We start from the raw sequence: 18,269 nt of genomic DNA, 5'->3' as shown, positions 1-18,269 counted from the left end.
ACAATGGCAATGATATGAGTTCTTTGAAACTCATCCAGTGGGACAATTGCAGTGCACAGCACGCCGTGGTTTGACTAATCCCTGTTCCTCTTCTCTGCCTGAGACTTCAAATTCTGGAATGCATTACACTGCAGAGATCTAAAAGTGGGGTTGAATATTTGGATAAAGACATTTCCCCAAGTCCAAGAGGATTTTTATAACCATGGCAGTTGAGTTCTCCATCAAATAATTAGTGGGAAATATTAAGCTATAACATGCTAGGCAATTATAAGAGTCAAAATGTGGAATTGTTGTTGAGAAGAATCCCCTTGGACACAACCTGTGGAAGTTGTGCCTGCATCCTGTTCTAGAAAGTAGAAGAATGCATGTGAAATCAACCATTTGCTTCAGCTGAATTCTGTGGCAATTGTGTCTCTTACCGAAAATGGTAATTGCTACATGAATGGATCTTATGGGAAGAAACCCATGATTTATATCTCAAGCTGATTGCATTTTTTTCTTATTTTTTAAAAATAATGTAAAAGACAAGAGAAGTACAGATTATAAAAAATGAAGATAAAAAATAATTTCTCTTCTTCCAGAAACTGTTCTGAAAAAGGAAAAAATACATAAAACTCCTTAACATTTTTTTTTTCTGTTTGACATTAAACTGTAAGATATTATGACCCAAAATTCTTGTTATTACTCATTGAAGGTATGAGATATAACACTACATTTCTTGAGTTCATGGTCCTAGCACAAGACTGGTGGTGAAGTCTTGAACATTTGAACTTCAGGTCTCACTGTACTATCTATTGCATTTGCATTTGTTCAACTTAGCCTAATTTCAGTAAAGTTTGGTAAGAATCAACACCTGTATTTATTGGATGCTGAAAATTTTCCTGTACATCTTCTTGCTATTATTTTACATAGGTGGTAACTTCTGGCAGTTTTAGCTTCTGTCTCAAGACCCAAGGCATTCTCCCTCACCCTCAGGCTCTCCATTAATTTCAATTTCTTCCTATTTCCGCTTCCACCAGCCAACTCAGTATGAAAAGCTGAAAAATAAGTTGTAAATTGTGTCTAGTAGCAAACAGTAGTGCTGCAGGTGTGAGGCTGAAGGAGAGCAGAAGTTAAACTTGACCAGAAATGCAGGAAGATGGTCAGGTAAGTGGGAGAGTGGGACTGGGAGAGGAAGAGATGCTCAGTTAACAAAAAAAGTACAGTAAGATGGTCCATGGAAGACAGAGCAAGCAAAGGTTTGTAGGCATTTGTTAGTTAAAAGAAAATCTTACGCAGCCTAGTCATTCGGACCAGCAGAGGTGTTCGTTCCCCATGCAGTGAAGCTACAGTGACCTCTAGTGTCCCTAAAAACCTATTCCTTCATAAATCAAAGGTGGGAAAGGCAGAATTTAAAAAAGAAGAAATAAGAACTAGAAATTCATTTGCTATCCCCGGGAAGTGAATGGCTTGGACATGCAACAGAAGGAATGAGTAGTAAAACCCTGCAAGTGACATTCCAGAAGGCAAACGAATGAGAAAAGTAGTTTGCTTTCTTTTCCACAGCTGCCAGTTGTAATTGATCTCCACTAAAAGATGCTTCAAAGCTCCCGTGTTATCAATATGAATGCTTTCCACTACTTGCAACCTGCAAGAATAGAGGATTGATAGGTCCACAGAGATTAGCATTGCCAGGGAAGACTGGAGGCAGCTGTGGATCTCTAGATCCTTGTCGTTTATGTTTGATTTGGGAACTTGTGTAATTTCATTTTCCTGATTCTTTCTCTTGGTTTTTGCCTTTTGGACAAACATTCAGCTTGAAGTTTGGGACAACTTACAGCGATATGTGAATTTCCAATGCCCATTAACAGGTTTTACATTAATTCAAGGGATTTTCTTTGTAACAAGAGAGGAGAAAAGATGAGAGACAAAAAATATAATAGGCTAGGTCCTGAAAAAAGAGGTGAAGGATTTTTAGCTTACACTGGACAGCATTAAATCATAATAAAGGGCCCTAAAGACTTCAGTGGCTACTGATTCAAATGCAGAATGTCCAAAAATGCTTGAAAAGGCGTAAGATTATCTCCACTCTATATCTCTAATGCCATCTTTACCACCATTGCATCCAGAGCCAGGAACTAGGCTATAGCCCATAAGGAAAGGGACTTTCAGTCCGGGAAAAGCCTGGTCAGGATCCCTCCAAAATGCTCTGACACAGTTACTCCTTCATGATCTGTTATTTATCATATATAGAAGAGCCTCATGGCAGTGTGGACTCAAGAACAGTAGCTTTCTTCTCCCAAGCACGAATTCCCCACTGCTACTGGTCATACAACTTATGCCTGTGCTGAGTAGGACCCAGTGACTTCAGGAACATTTCCCACCAGCCTTCAAATAGGAACAGGGATCCAAGAAGCGAAGAACTTCTATAACCAATCTCTTTGGAGATGCATCTCAAGATGCAAAACAGAGTTTCCAAACCATGCTTCCTTCAGGGGCTGTGTTTCTCTTCAGGATGCAGCATCCTCCACATGGATCCTTAGCATGCCAGTACATTGCCATTGCTACAAAGCAGATATCATTTTATTTATATGTATGAGCTATGCATTTTAAATTAATATCTTCATTCTCAGTGTTGCACTTTTGAAAAATGTCTATAGCACAGATTAAGTGTCTACTGTTCCTTTCAATTGCCTCATTGCTTTGATTTGGAGAACTAAAGATATGCAGGCTAAGTAGCCATTGTGTACCATTCAGCTTTTTATAAATGAAATAACCATGTCTACCAATCATTTAAAGACAGACTGCTTTCATTAGTACAAATTAATTGACAGAACAGCACATTTGCTTTTTTAAATTTTGTTTTTAAATTTTCATTTTTATTTTGGGGTTACTGGAATTATAAAACATATGGTCTACACTGATAGTTTTTATGGCCATGTTATCAATTTTCATTTCTATTAGTGAAACAGGAAAGGGACTGTCTAGAAACTTTTTAAGTCTAAGATTTGTCAAAAAAAAGTATAATTTGATTTCATCCTTCAATAACAAGTACAATTTGAGCCATTAAAAAAAAAACCACAGGAGAACACATGTAGGAATAATATCTGTAATAAGAAGTCCATTTTTATTCTCTTGACAACGTTGTATAATATGACAATGCAATAATGTGGTTAATAAATATTTTGCAGCTTATATTTTCATTGTTGTACAATGCAAAAGATTCCTGAGCTGAAATGTAATTCAGTCTTGAAATGTAATCTGTATTGAAAATTAAATTTTAGAACTCACTTTTCTTTCAAATAGTAGGTTCTGTGTGTCTTTTGTATTGCATATGCCACAGCACACAGTATTGCAGACCTGGGTAGCAATTTGAAATGGAAATAGATAATATTTCCAGCACCATGATGTGTTTATTTCAACAATTGCTTACTTTGGGCAGGGAAGTAGAGGATTACATTCAGAAATTATAGTAAAGGTATTCTTTTAAGTAATTCAACATGCCATATAGAAACACATTTATCTAATAATCTTGTTATTAATGTGCTCATTTTTTATCATTCTTGAAAATTATCTCATAATAAGTTTTCAGCATGTGTTTTGCCTGTGACAAACTGCATTCTTTCTGCTCTCAGTGACATTTGTATTCAAATTGAAATGCTAAGTTCTGCTATGCTTGGACAAAGATATCTGTTTATCTCAACATTTCACAGCCACAGAAGCCTATAACTACTTTTCATTTCATATAATTACATATTAACACTGTATTTTCAGAGTGCAGTAGGTTGAACATCTAAGAACCACATAATCCACGTTAGCATTAGTAAATTAGCTGCAGAATTCATTTCCATTGAAAACATCTTATGGGCATGCTGAAGTTAAATGCAAAGTCTTTTAGAATACTAGAAAGTGTCTCAACTTCAAGAACAACTATAATTTGCAGGTAGACAGTCTTTGCTCTAGTATTTTAAAAGCCCCTGCAAAGCCTACGCAGAGCAGTAGGACTGCAAGACCCAGTAACATCATACCACGAACAGTTCCTGCATTGGCACCATCATCTCTCCCCTTGCAAGAACAGGAGCACTGGTCAAGATGACCATTCCCTTGCTCAACCAATTGAACTTAACCTTGCAGATAAAACAAGGTTTCCAGATCTTGGTATCAGATTCCCTTTCTGTCTCCTCTTTGTGTCTTCTGCTGCAGGAAGGGACAAACAAAGGCAAAAATGTCAAATAATGAAAAAGCATAGGCAAATAGTTCATGAGCTATGCTTGAACACAAACAAAGGTAATTTAAGCACTGGGAAATAGAAAATCTACATATCCCACATTTAGCTGGCTGGAGGGGAGGGTTACAAGTACAGCAGGGGAAAAGAACAGCTAACAATTGACCAACCATAAGACCACAGGGTCACCATTGATCCAGGAGACACAGTCATGAGCTTGGCTGGGCTCTTGTACCTGTCCTAAAGCACCTGTCCAATACCACCTGCATGTAGACAGCTTCCAGCTTAATTTCCATCAATTATTTTAGGGAGTACACAGCATGTCATTACATTTCCATTAATAGGTCATCACTATGTTTCTTGGATATTTGTTTTTGTCTTGTCCAAGTAAGTGCTGTAACAAGGAATTTTGGATATGAGTGAACACTAATCATGCATATGAAATGTTGGAAGTGCCAAATCCTGAACAAGCATGAATACACTAACAGTATTTTTGCCTGCTTAAAAAAAAAACCAAGACAATACTACATGGCATGTGGTAAAAATAGAATACATTTCAGTTTTGTTTATCTGAAGACATGGCCAGAAATGCACTGAGCATAAGTGCATAAGATGGACACAAACCTATTTAAAATTCAAGGAATAGGAAAAAAAAAACCCATAGAGATTAACATATAATAATTGGGTGAAATTTGTATTTGTTAATTTTAGTTTCCTTTACAAGATTATTCTGTACTGTCTGATAGATTGCCACTGATAATGCTACTATCAAAGAACAATTACATTAAATCAGTTTCATTCACAAATGAAATATATTCAATGAAAATAAAAGTGTGTAAGAAACAGATTCATACCAGTGAGAATTTTTAGAAACTATTTTCAATTATCATACAATGCGAAAAAGAAACAGAGTGAAGGAACTATGAAATAAAATATACTTCTCTCTCTCACAGTCAAAAGCTAAGTTTTAAGGAGCGGGTCCGGATGGCCAGCCCACGAGGTCAAAGTATAAAAAACAGGCAATCTTCAGTCGGAGATCGCCGCTCACCAAGTGCTGACATTGCCACGGAGGGCAGCCCAACCAAAGTCCAGAAGAGCTGGAGCTTCAATGACCGAACGCGCTTCAGGCCCTCTCTGCGGCTGAAGAGCTCACAGCCCAAACCCGTGGTTGATGGTAGGAGTCTTTCACACCTCATTTGCCATTGCACGCTGCTCCCAGCCTGCTCACACTCTTGCACGCTTGCACTGTGATTGTGAGATGTTTTAGGAAAGCAGAAAGAATTATTTGGAGGCAGAGACACAAGCCATCTATAGTCTGCTTCAAAGAGCATGCTAGTGTGATTTTTTTTAACAAGAAATCTTGTGTCACTGGTGCACAAGGACCTATTGGTGGAGACAGTAATCACTATGAAAAGTTGCAGGTGGGCTAAATGTATCCAAGGGATTTGGATGCAGCAGCTCTCTCCCACTGCTGCCCAAACCTGCTGCTTCTCAATGGTGGTCCACACAGCATGCCCAGTGCTGTGCTGTCTGTACCTTTGCCAGCCAACAGCACAGCTTGTGCAGAACTGGTTGCCTCAGGCAGAGGAGCCCTGGTACCTCCACTGGAGATGCAATCACCTGCCACCAAGAGATGTACTACTGGGTGCTTTAATTTTGATCTGGCTTGATAAGGCAGGTGACTTTAGCAAACAAAACCAGCATTATTGTGAATCCACATGTGAAGAAGTGGTTTTTTGTGAAAATGGCTCTTTGTGAAAATGCCTTGATGAACCTAGAGCAGGGAGCCTAGCCTTTCTCTCAAGCTGCTCTCCGTTCTCTAGCTAAAATGCCATCTGGCATTACATTAGCCAGTATTCAGGCAAGGATCTTGATCTGCCAAAGCTTGCCAAAACAAAGACAGTGACTGCCCTAACCAAGGAGCACTGAAGCGGATAAGAGCAGCCCCCTGACAGGCAGGAGCTGAGAGCACCAGGTGAATCTGACACCTGTATGGGACGGGTCCAGCAGTGAAAGGTGCAGTCACACAGCTCTAGAGGTACCATTGCCCCCAGTGGATTTGGTTTGGATTTCTGCATTCACATTTTTCCCAATATATGAATGTTTTGTTCTTTCTTGTGGTACCCCCAGCATAAAAAATAAGGGAGACAAACTGGTTGGCTACCACAGAAGGCAGTGACTCTGGCTGTGTGGGAAAGGTACAGTACAGGCAATTTGATCTAAGCAAAGAAGTAACTTCAAACTCTGCAATGGCAATCATGGATGTTATATTCAACAACTGTGGTAAAACAGTTGTGTGATTTTGATGTCTGCTTCCTTTTTAAGAGCACATATTATCACAGACATGTAGGTTGTAAAATACCCACTGAACTGCAATGCCCCATCCCTCAGATGAGGACTTCCTACGCAACACAACTCTTCAGGAAAAACCTGGATAAATAAACATTTCCTGGAGGGCAAACAAGACAAACCAGCAGTGTTTGCTGTGGTCACCATTCCAGGCTAGCCCTCCCCCATGGAGACCTCTCAGATGCATAAATTCCAAATTAGCCTGTGGTTCAGTGAGCTACTGGGGTGAACCAGCTACCAGGCTGCTAACCAGGTTGCTCACCACTCCTCTCTCCATCCTGGAGCACAGGTCCTGGCTCATGTCCCACAGCAGCTGCAGCACAGGGGCTATGTGACACTGGCCCAGATTGCATGCTGATGTGAAGCTCAGACAAGGCCATGTGCTCCACAGTGGGAAGTGAGAAATGCTCTAGGTAGCAGAGTGGTTGAAGGTACCCTGTCTAAATTTAGGCTTCCTACATAATCATTTATATAGCATAAATATCTCCTCAGAACCGCACCAGAAGTAATTTCATAGGTTAACCCCCATGTAACTCACACTGTGCCTGGAAGTGACCTAAGAGAGTAATTTGCTGAGCACCGTCCCAGGGTATCAGTGGCTCACTTCTGCCCCAGCCCTGCAGTCTGCACCTCACTCAAGCACCTGTTTCATTTTTCATCAGCCCATTTGTCATAGAAGCATTTCCTCAGCGTGTCCCCTATTTTGTCCTCTACATATTGTCGTCAATAACAATGATTTGCACAAGAAAATCGCGCTCTCTCTGACTGTCTCTCTCTCCCGGAAAAGGTGGCATAAACAGCACCTTGGGTATATCTGTAGATAAAATACAGTAACAACAACAGAGCACTCATTGCTGTCCGTAAACCCTTAAAGATCTTCCTGCTCCTTAGGGTGAGCACAGCCTGTTTCCTGATCAGCAATTTCCAGCTACCAGTCCACCCTTATGAACTGGGGCCAACAGATACACCAATTTCTCATCTGTGGCAGAAGGAACAGCTTCCATTGTCTCCAGTTTTTAGGCAAATGCCAAGTTTCCATTCTGGGACCTCATCCAACTATTTCTAGGACCAGTATGATCAGAGAGATGTCCAGTGTGCTCACTGCTGAGAGGCAGCTCCCTGCTGCCTTACCCAGACCTTTGCAGCAAAAGCCAGCACTACCAATCTTGATTTCTTTTTTTTTTGTGTGTGTGTTACCAATTTCATAGTTCGATATGCCTTCTGTATTTGACAACTCAATGAGAAAGATCTCGAGATGATGTATTTAGTTTAGAACATCTTACATTTTTCACAGGATGAAAAAAAATATTTGCAGTATATTATTCTTATCTCTAGCTTGCCAGATCCTCCAGTTTTCTCCTTGAGGTATTCTCCAGCCAAATGACTAATTATTTTGGTGGGACAGTCCTCAAGCCAAAACTAGAAGACACCCCTTTCTGGGTGAAATTTTGGACATAAAACAATACCCTTGAACAGCTGGTCCTCCTGGTGATTCCTACATCTCTGTAGTGTGTTTGGGGTAGAAGAAATTACATTTACAATAGACTTTTTGGGCAGTGAAAACATAGTACTGGGTACCCAGTTCAGTGTCAAAACTTTATATCAGTGATCTAATGAAAAAACAATAGTCTTACTATTAAGAGAAGGCAGAGGAGATACATGTATTTGCTTCATTTTTCTTTCACTGTATGGGATTTGGGATTGTAAATGCTCTTCCATTAGCACAGGCAGAAGAGGAACAATCTCTCTATCAAAGTGAGGTGCACTGAATTCTGTGTGAAAATAAAGAAAAGAAGTAAATGTATAAGAAGAGGATTCAGAAAGAAAGGGAAATTGTTAGCATACAAGGATGATTTAAGGCAGATAGTCAGCTGATAGCGACTTTGCAGGGCTGACTAAGTACTGACATGGCTGGAATCTGGGCCAAAACTGTCAGAAAGAGACTGCTGGAGAAACTAAACATTAGCAGTTAGAAACTGGCCTGTAAAGGGAAGTTCCTAGTCCAGACAGGAGCTCATGGGAGTAGCTAAAAGGCTAACCTGGTTGAAAATGTAGTAGCCTTCCTCTTAGGCTACTCAGTAACACTCTAACACTCCCCCACTATATATTAAAATCACAGAAGGAGAATTTCTTGGGCAGCAAGTAAAACACTTAAGCTGGCCACAGCTATCTCCCAAAAGGATTTTGGCAAGACAGCTTTAGAACAGTATGACCAAAACTGTTGCACAAATGGCTTTATTTATGGATAGTAACAGTCCTTTGAAACTGCCTATAAACCATTTATTGCTATTGCCAAAGTGGGTATGACAGTACCAGCAATTATTTCAGCTACATTTGTGCATTTGCAAATGGAATCCAAACCTGAGAGAGCTTTGATGGCTAGCTGCAGATGCTTTCTAGGGTATTTAACAGCAGCACAGGGGAGTGAAATTGAAAATCAGAACTTATATAATCTGATTTTAAATACATGTGCAGTCTCTGGTGACATGTGGTTCACAACTGCCAGAACTCTTGTTGAAGAGGGGACTCTGCACAAATTAATGAAGGTGCCAGGATGCTGTATTTCTAATCTCTGTTATCAATCTGAAAGGGAATCATCAGGAACAAGCAGATTAGAGGGAAATTTTCACTAACCAAGAATGGTAAATAGTGAAGCTTTACATCATGCACGCCTAAAAGGATACATGAATTGTATAGGGGCATGGAAGAGCCTTCATCAAAGGGATGCTACATCACATGGGCAAAAGTGCTGCCTGACCTTGGAGCCACATGCAGCTACCCCCGTACCTGTACCTGTATGCAAAGTGAGCCAGGAGCCACCTCTGGCCCCAAGGCCTCCTCATGTAGTATGGCTTGTGTCTCTGCTAAACAAAAACAGGGAAATTGCAGCCAAACTGCCCACAGGGAATGGTCCCCAGAACATGAGAATACCCACTGGCAGGTGCCAACCTCATGACAGAGTCTGCGCCAGTGATTAAATAATACAGATGGTCTCATGCCATTACTTAAGGCACTGTGACCGGGCCTCATTGCATGTTGTATAGATCCATCCACCCACAGAGACTCATCTCACAAAATCTCTTCTTTGCAGACAATGGTGTTCCTGCCCTGGGTTGTTTTTTCTCTGCTTACCTTGTTTTCTGGGGAACAGAACCTTTTCTGCTTAAATCATGTACCACTACAGCAGAATTAATGAACAAATATTATGTTGTGGATGCAGTTTTCCATCAGGGATAAAAATACTATATTATATTTGTGTTCTACCATCCCATGCTTCTAAGCCTCTGCATGAGTTATTGTGCCTTTACTGTAACCTAGAGACATTGTGTGGCTTTTCGAATAAAACATCAAAAGTGATCAGCACTGGAGATATTACAAACATATTTCATTTGATTAATTAAAAAAAACTCTCTAAGGGAATATTTGATTTCTTGCACCATCCTTGAACAATTTATGCTCAGATGACATCTAGCCTTTCATCCCATACAGAGTACTTGCACAAAATCCTCAGGGTACAGTATATTATAAGAGCCATGGAAAGAATGCAATTGTGCATTTCAGCCCCTGTGTCCTCAGTTACTACCATGTAATCTATGTACTGCAAAAATGACAAGTTTTCCTTTCAGTAGCATAAACATCTTGACCTTGGATAAGGTTCATTTGATGCAGCAAAAGTCCTTAGTTTGATTGCTTCTACATCTCAGCTTAAATTTGCTGATTCAAAATGAAGCATCATGATGTCAAAATAAAGCTCGAATGATATTTTACTAGCAATATATAAATTTGTGCTAGACAATAGATTTATTTTCTTGTGATAGCTTAACTGGATGATAGAGCTCTCATTTATTATCATTGTCAGTGTAATTAACTAGGAAGATCTGGCATTCTGATCTAAGCTCCAAGTCATTTCTTCATTTTGTGTAAATAAGTACAGGCCATTGGTTTTGAGGCATTATGTTAGCTTATTCCGATCAAAGTCCTGGCCATGTGAGTCCATAATTTAGTCACTTTCTTTACGATAGCTCTTGAGGAATTTGCTGTGCACCATTACTCACTGGACTGAGTGCTTACTCAGTGGTCACAGGTGGATTAAGCTCATCTCCGTGAAGGACAGCAGCAGACACCTCACCAGAAGTATGATTTGCATGGGTTTCAGTGTCATGGTTTGAGAACTCCAAAATCTAATTCTCTAGTCCAAGCCCCTTCTTACATCTCAACCTGGTGTGATATGAGTTTTTTTCAGACAAAACACGAGACTCAAAATGGGGGAAAGGGAATATATTACAATGACTGTACAAATAAATACTACAATACATTATATACAATCTTAATTATCTCTACCATGACATAAGTATTTACAATGGATCAAATCTCTCCTCTAAATAAAAGTCTAGGAGGGAAGAAGGAAAGATCCTTCTTCAGAGCAGCAATGTCTCTAAGGTGGTAGGTTCTCTTCTTCTACGCAGCAGCTGGATCTCTGCCAATACACACGAGGGGGTATCCAAGCCCCCTCGGCCACTCGTTTCAAGTGAGGGTCTTCTTCCGTAGGCTGTGTTTGCCAGGACAAGGGTCACTTCACTACGTCATATCACGAAGCTCAGGGGTCTTCATGACAGTTGTTATCATCAGGGGATTCAAGCCCCTTTGCAGAGCTCCTATGCTCTGCCTCAAGCAGCAGGGGGGCTAAGGTCACCCCCCTCCACATTCTTTCTCTGAGCTTTTTAGCTCCTCTCTGTAGTGCTGCTGCAGTTTTAGGACTTCCATTCAGTAGGAGTCCATCCTTTCCACTTAAGAAAGGTCACAAAAGGAGTTTGGGGTTTTAGTTTCAGTTCTTACCCCAACTTCTTCTCTGTCTCTGCTGGCTCTCTCTCGGCTCTCTCAGACAACTCTGTCTTCCTTACTCAGCTGCATGCTGTTTCTGCTGCTTCTCTAGTTCAGTTTTTATCTGTTGGCTTTTAGCCATAACTTCTGTTCACTGCTACCTCTGCCGCTGCTCCGTTTGCCCACTCACGGTGGAGAAAACTTCTTTAGCTTTCAGCCACAGGCACTTAGCTCAGCATTATGCTGTTCCAAGTCCCTGCAGCTCCAGCTGGGGGCTGGGGGGGGGGGGGGGGGGGGGCCCAGAGGCCTCAAGGGGCTCTGAGCTCCTTCTTGTGGCATTCACAACATGGTTACCTTCTAACACCAAATAACACCAAACTACAACTACCTTCTCTTCCGTTCTGGTTGTGATATGTTTATATTTTGCAGAAGTGCTCACTGGCTAAAACTTCAAAACTTCAAGGGTTACCACCCCCTGGGTTTTTACCATTTTATAACTGCAGGGGGAAAACTCATCTACAGTGAAGACTATACAAATGAGATAAGAAGTAATTTTGAGAGGACACTCGTTCAACTTCCCAACCACCATGTAACCCACTTGGACCAAATCGGAGACATTTGAGCAGTGCTTCATTTTTATGAAACGTTACTGGGGAAATCCTTCACGGCTTTTTAAAATACAAAACTCTCCTGTAGATACCTGAATCTAAAGCTGCCATCCTCTTCTCTGCTTTTGCCCCCATCTATGACCTCTCTCAATCACAGGACCTGGAAATCATCCAGGGTGCAGGACCTCTGAGGATCTTTCAGGAAATCAGACATATATCAACTGATGTGTACTACAAGGTCTCACAGGGACACAGTCAATTAGGTGTGACAATTAGCTCATTAGTCCACAGTTCCAGATATTATCATATGTATCTGCAATTTATTTTACAGTTTTAACTTCTTGTTTGTGGTGTATATAAAATAACAGAGATGTGTATCTAAAAATATACTAAAATCATACATTTAGTGGCATCTAACCTTTTTCTTTCCCACTCTTCTCACATGGCCATATAAACTTGCTGTCTAATTTGCCACTATTTATAATAAGATCAGCCTTTTTAACTGCACAATTATTGTGCCTATAATGAATTGTTTTTGGAAAGTCTCCTGGTCCTGCATATCATCATTCAAAATTAAAAGGATTCCTTTTTAATTAAGTAGTGGGAGCTGTTCCATGAAATATTGCCAGTGCAGAAATTTTTGAGAAGCTAAATAATAACTAAAGATTACAGAGAGTTATTAGAAGGGAATGCTAGAATTCTAGATATTTGAACTTGCCTGCATTATATGATAACATATATAAATTAGGTTTCTGACCTTAAAAAATTGGACTTACAAAGAAAGGAGACTATACAATTACACTCAAAATACATGAAAAACTTCCCAAACTTCCATTTTGACAAAATCAGAGGTTTTTTTCAGAAATGCTTTAACATATAAAATGTTGTTAGGGAAATTCTTTATGATATTCTACATCATATAGTATTGCAGTTACCAAATTCAAGTTCTGATGCCCCTTTCCCATCCCCATCTGGAAATACTTTGTCTATTTCAGGAGAAGACAAGGAATGGGCTATGCATACAGCACTACTGCACTCCCCATCTGTACTGCCTGCACAGTAGAGGTTCAGGTCGAGCAGAAGGGAAAGGGAACTCCTACAAACTTGTGCAGAAATGCTTCTCCTTACAGGAGGCACCAGTTTCCTTCCTTTCCCAAGAAATCCTTTCCAGCATGGAAATGGCAACTATTTCATAAAAGATCCCTGTAAACAATGTTTTCAAATTTTGTCATCCTTATTCCCTCTTTCTTAATTTTTCCACTTGGACACTGTTGTATACTGCTAGGGATTTGGGTGTCATTTTCTAAACAAATATTAAGCATCTAATGTGAAGAGCACATCACGAAAGTACTTGTCCTGCCTCCTTCCTTCTTTCATGATTAGAAGAAAGCCTTTCCTTTTGTGTAGTTTGTGGGGGTTTTTTTCCAGAGATCAAGGAAATAAATACCCAATTCACTCCCTTGGGCCCCCTTTTTCTGGCCTCTGCTCTGGAAAGCACGTAAACATGGGCTGCTGCCTTTCCTGCTTTGGGGGAACTTTGGGCGTTCTTATTAAATATGTGATTAAGTTCCATCACAACTAGTGTTGCTTTTTGCAGTTGATTTTTTCTATGGAACTTAACAAGCAATCACAGTAAAACAAATTAAGTGAACTATGTGCTGAAAGAGAGTCATCTTATTGATGTTTTAAAGCAAAGGCAAATTGAAAAGAAAACCAGTTCTAGGGGTAGTAAAGGGATTTTAAATTCATGGTTCGACAAACAGGAAAATAATGAGAGCTTGTGAAGAGGTGAGAAGTTTCATGAAACATATTTGAACAAAGGCACTAGGCTGAGACACATTTCATTTTGATAAAGGGAAATTGCATGAATTGTATTAACATAAACCATGAAGATGTTTGTACTTAGAATAATTTTTGAGGGGAAAGAAGAGAGATTTTGTGAAACATTTGATGCCTTATAGCAATTGTGGTAATACTAAAAAATATGTACAGCATATCTCCATATTTTAGAGAACATAGGCTAAATCCTTAACTCACCACAGTATATGCTCAGTGTGAAGAAAAGTACTTCAAAGGCAGGATAAAATTGAGTGAAATACACCTACCTTGTAGACATCCTAGGCATTATGTAGAGTAGCACAGCAGAGGCTCTATTTGCTTGCAAAGAGGGCTGAAAGAACAGAATAACGAGAGTATTAAGCTGCCAGCGTTGCTTCTTGAGCAAGAGGGGTCATCTGAGCTCAGTAACCATGTAAGAGTAAGGCAGTTTGGAGTCTAATGCTAAAGTAGATGCCTGGGCACCCCTGCTGCAGCAGACCTATGCATCAACACCTCCCATGGGGACAATCTGTTCTCAAAAAGCTTGGAATTTATGCCTAACTTTACTTGCCCAGAAGTTAGATGCATTGAACTATCCACTTGTTTTCTTTCTGACTACTCATGCAGAAAATAAGTGTCAAGATGAGTGTGTCACATTGGGGTGCCTTGCACTGCTGCCCTGGGCAGCCACAGCAGCTCTGCACTTGAATGAGGCTTGCTGAGCAGGGTGGAGAACAGGCTGCGGAGCTGCATTATGAATTCCTTGGACATCAGTTCCCAAGTCAAACTCTGGATTTTGAATAATAGATAAAGCCTATTGCTGGATCTAATGCAGAACCTGTGAAAATTAGACCACCATCCATTTTTCACCTTGAGTCACGTGTTACAATAAAAATCAGACTTTTTTTTCCAAATCTGTGGGTTTTTAACCAAGTCAACACAACACTGTGTTGTAACATGAATAAATGGGAGTCACATGCAAGCTACCAACTTCAGGCACCTATTTAGGTTTTGCCATATCTAGAAGGAGGGTTCTCAGCCTCAGCAGAATTTTTTAAATCACCACGTGAAGAGCTCTAACTACATCCTATTCAATCAGAGTAAGATCCAAGTGCTTCTGAAGGCTTTGAAAAAGCATGTAAAAAGATTTGTGTTGGGATCACCATACCGGTCACTAGGTCAGAAGTACTGCCATAGAACTATCCATGGTGTCAGCACACACACTTACCAATGCTGGATTGTTATTCTAGCATATGGCTGTTCCCAGAAAACAGAGTACAAAATCTTTTTGATTCTGTTAAGCAGGTAGATAATTACTTGAATGTTACTGACAGTGAAAGCAAGGAGCTATGAGAGTGATCATAGCAGTGTCACAGTTTTGCCAATGCCAAAGCATTTTATTAAACACCAGAAAACACTTCTAAGAAAGGACACATGATGTTTACAGAAGTAATAATCCAAGCGTTGTGCATAACTTGCGCACAGAGCCATATGAAATGCAGCTACAAACTTCTAAATTTTCTGTTGGTGACATATAATATTTCAGAACAGTGTAATTTTTTTGCCCGTTCATTTGGGGTGATCATTGATGACTAGAGTTTGCACTAAGAATGAATAAACACTGTGACAAACAGGGAAATATCAAGACAATTTTACTGCCTCGTGCATACCTCCTCTATGTCTTGGTAATTGCTGCTTTGCTGTGTGATTAAATCAAAGATTGGTCTTCAGGAAGAAAGAGGAAGAAATTAAAAAGCAGCAAAGATCAGACTGTAGCCCAAGGTAAATAATGTCAAAGATTGTAAGACAATGGTGGATGCCTCATCAGTTGTGAAATAAACACTTTGTTTAGGATCAAAACACATACTGAATTGTAAATATGCTATTAGAAAGGTGGAATTGTTTCTGGATTGTCAAAGGGACTGATAGGCCTTCTTAGAGAGACTTGCAGGGGTTTGTCTAACTGTGTGTTAAGAGACACTTTGGCCATCATTCAGATGATATTCATAAGATGCTCAAACAACAGAGCTGAAAGCCCTGCTTAGTTAGTGGTAGAGGTTCCTCGAGAAAAAGAGGGACCAAGGCTAACCCTTGGAAGACCTGGAAGAGCAGCCAGGCTCATGCAGAGCAGCTGCTAACCAGAGTTCCTTGTGGAACCCACATGGACCATGCACAGCCACCCCAACGGAGAGCAGGAGACACAGACAAGGGGCGTGGGGAAGGATGAAGAAGTAGACATGTGCAGGGCTAGACATGAGCTGGTACTGGGGTGCCTACCTGCCCTGTTAGTGCTTGGGGAGGGCTTTCCCTGGGAACAGACAGCAGCTTGGAGGATGTAGCTTAGCCCCATCTGGGAACTGGCAGAGGTTTGAACAGCTGGAGCTACTAAAGCAGACAAACTGACCCCAGCTCAACCCTGACCTCAAGGATGAACTCGAGAGGGACAGAAGGGATACAAGTACATCTCACCTCGTAACTATGTGGTACACAACATGAGCTTCCACTGGAAAAATTCATCAGAATGTGAACTTTGATTTCAGTGGTGTTTTAAGCTGGAATTTTTTCTCCAAATTGCTACTATGCATTTCCCAAACTTTTTCCCAGGTCTACTCAGTGGTCTAAAGAAACATGACTGTTTCCCATACAAATCAAACAAGGTTTATAGGTTTTCACAAGCTTTATTTACATGTGGTATTGAGTGTCTGCCATAATTAGGGAAATTCATATCAGTGGAATATTAAAAAGAAAAGAGGTGATTGATTAGGAGCAGCATCTCTTCTTAAAGCTGGCTTAAATTTATAAGAATTTTCCAGCATCTGTCTAGAAATTTTGCTGACTTTTGTATTCCCAAGGGAACAATAATTGCACCACACTGTTCTCAAAACAGTTCTGCAAAGATATACCATGTTAAGGAAGCCCTTTTATTAATGACACTGTACTTGGCAGTGAGACAACCATTCAGAAATATGTTTATTTTAAACTTTCAAGTTGGAATCTCCTCTTTCACTGGGTTTACATGGTTATAGCTCTTGTGTTCTTAGCAGAATTTTTCCTAACTTATACTGGCATAACAGAATAGATTCAAACCTTAGAGAGGCACTGGAAACACCAGTAGCATAAAAAGCTCTGTTTTTAATATGGTACTTATAAATGAGGTGGGAGATTTCCACACTGGGAGAGGTAACTGGAGAGGTTGATCAGATGTGGCACCTGGAAAGTTAGTGTTGTGGAATACTTAGCACATTCTGAGGGGGGAGTTTAGGTAGTGTATATACCTATCAAACTAATTGCATAGTTTATTTTAGCTAGTCAAATTTCTGGGCAGGGATCCATGTGTTATTGAGGCAGGATAGGTGGAGAGATGTATATTTTATCAATAAGATAAGCCAGTAGGAAAGCGCATGAAAGAGTGCACAGAAAAAGCACTCTTGGCATCATTGTAGGCATAACTTATAGTAATAGCATGGAAGGAGAGATTTCAAAGTTTTGTATGAAGATATTCTACTTTTACTATTACACTTTTACAATTTAAAAATTAATTTTTTGTGGTTGCATTTGATTTTTTCATGTTGACTTAAACATATTATCTACGTGGCTATAAGCCATCCTTCTTTATTAAACTGATCTGCCTAAGATAGAATCACCTGTTCTTCAAAGGTACAGATGTTCCTTATAAATGTACCAATTCCCAAGAGTAATGAACTACTCAGAGTAATTTAAAAGAAAAAATTAGTATGCCTGAACATTAAATCTGTGAAGAAAACAATGCAGCAATACCAGTTCCTGAAAATGCTATACAGTGCTGTTCATGCCAAGATAGCATTCCTATTAGATTTAGAAGGTACCCTGAAATTTTCAGGCACTTCTGGCTGACAAATAATATTTTTCATCTTTAATTTGCAGCCTCCCTGAAAAAGGAACTTGAAAAAATGTCCTCTAATCATTTGTGTCTGACTGTGCTTCAAGTCTGCTAATAGAAGCCCCTGAAATGGTTTACTTGAAGTGTTTCTGAATGACTAAACATATGTTTTAAATAACAGCATGAATGTAAGCAAGGACATAGAACTGGGAAGAAATCTCATCTCTTACTGAGGGTTACTGAATCCCATCCTTTTTTTCTGTGTTTCATGTCACTCTTTCATTTTACACTCTCTTCCTCATGAAGCAGAGACACTTACACGATGAAATACACTGGCCTTAAGTGAAATTCTTCACCTGGCCACTTGGACTTTATGCAGTTGAAGAAAGATTATTTGGGACAAAAAAATACCTACCCTCAAGAATTTTCCTGTACTTCACGTACCTTCAAAACATATATGATGTATGGGCATCCGTGACCCTGCCCTTCTTGCTCCATTTGCATTTCAGCACATTTTAAGTTTGTAAACCTCTTGGTCATGCATCAGTACCTGTTTTATTTGCATATTCAGGTACAATGGGCAGGCAAAAAGGTGCTTTGTTTATTTTCA

The 18,269-nt window shown here is 39.9% G+C and overlaps 1 protein-coding gene across 3 annotated transcripts in view; it reads left to right on the top strand.

Annotated features, from left to right (window-relative positions):
• The window catches only part of KCNQ5 (potassium voltage-gated channel subfamily Q member 5), a 284,924-nt gene that overhangs the window by 251,192 nt on the left and 15,463 nt on the right, over nucleotides 1-18,269 (top strand). For all 3 annotated transcript variants that reach the window (XM_032682901.1, XM_032682900.1, XM_032682902.1), the window contains one exon: nucleotides 5,158-5,378. In XM_032682901.1, the coding sequence (XP_032538792.1) occupies nucleotides 5,158-5,378 (221 nt within the window). The remainder of the gene's footprint in view (nucleotides 1-5,157; nucleotides 5,379-18,269) is intronic.

Source organism: Chiroxiphia lanceolata, chromosome 3 (assembly GCF_009829145.1).
Source record: "Chiroxiphia lanceolata isolate bChiLan1 chromosome 3, bChiLan1.pri, whole genome shotgun sequence".
Lineage (NCBI taxonomy): Eukaryota > Metazoa > Chordata > Aves > Passeriformes > Pipridae > Chiroxiphia > Chiroxiphia lanceolata.
This window is presented reverse-complemented; position numbering and strand designations above follow the sequence as displayed.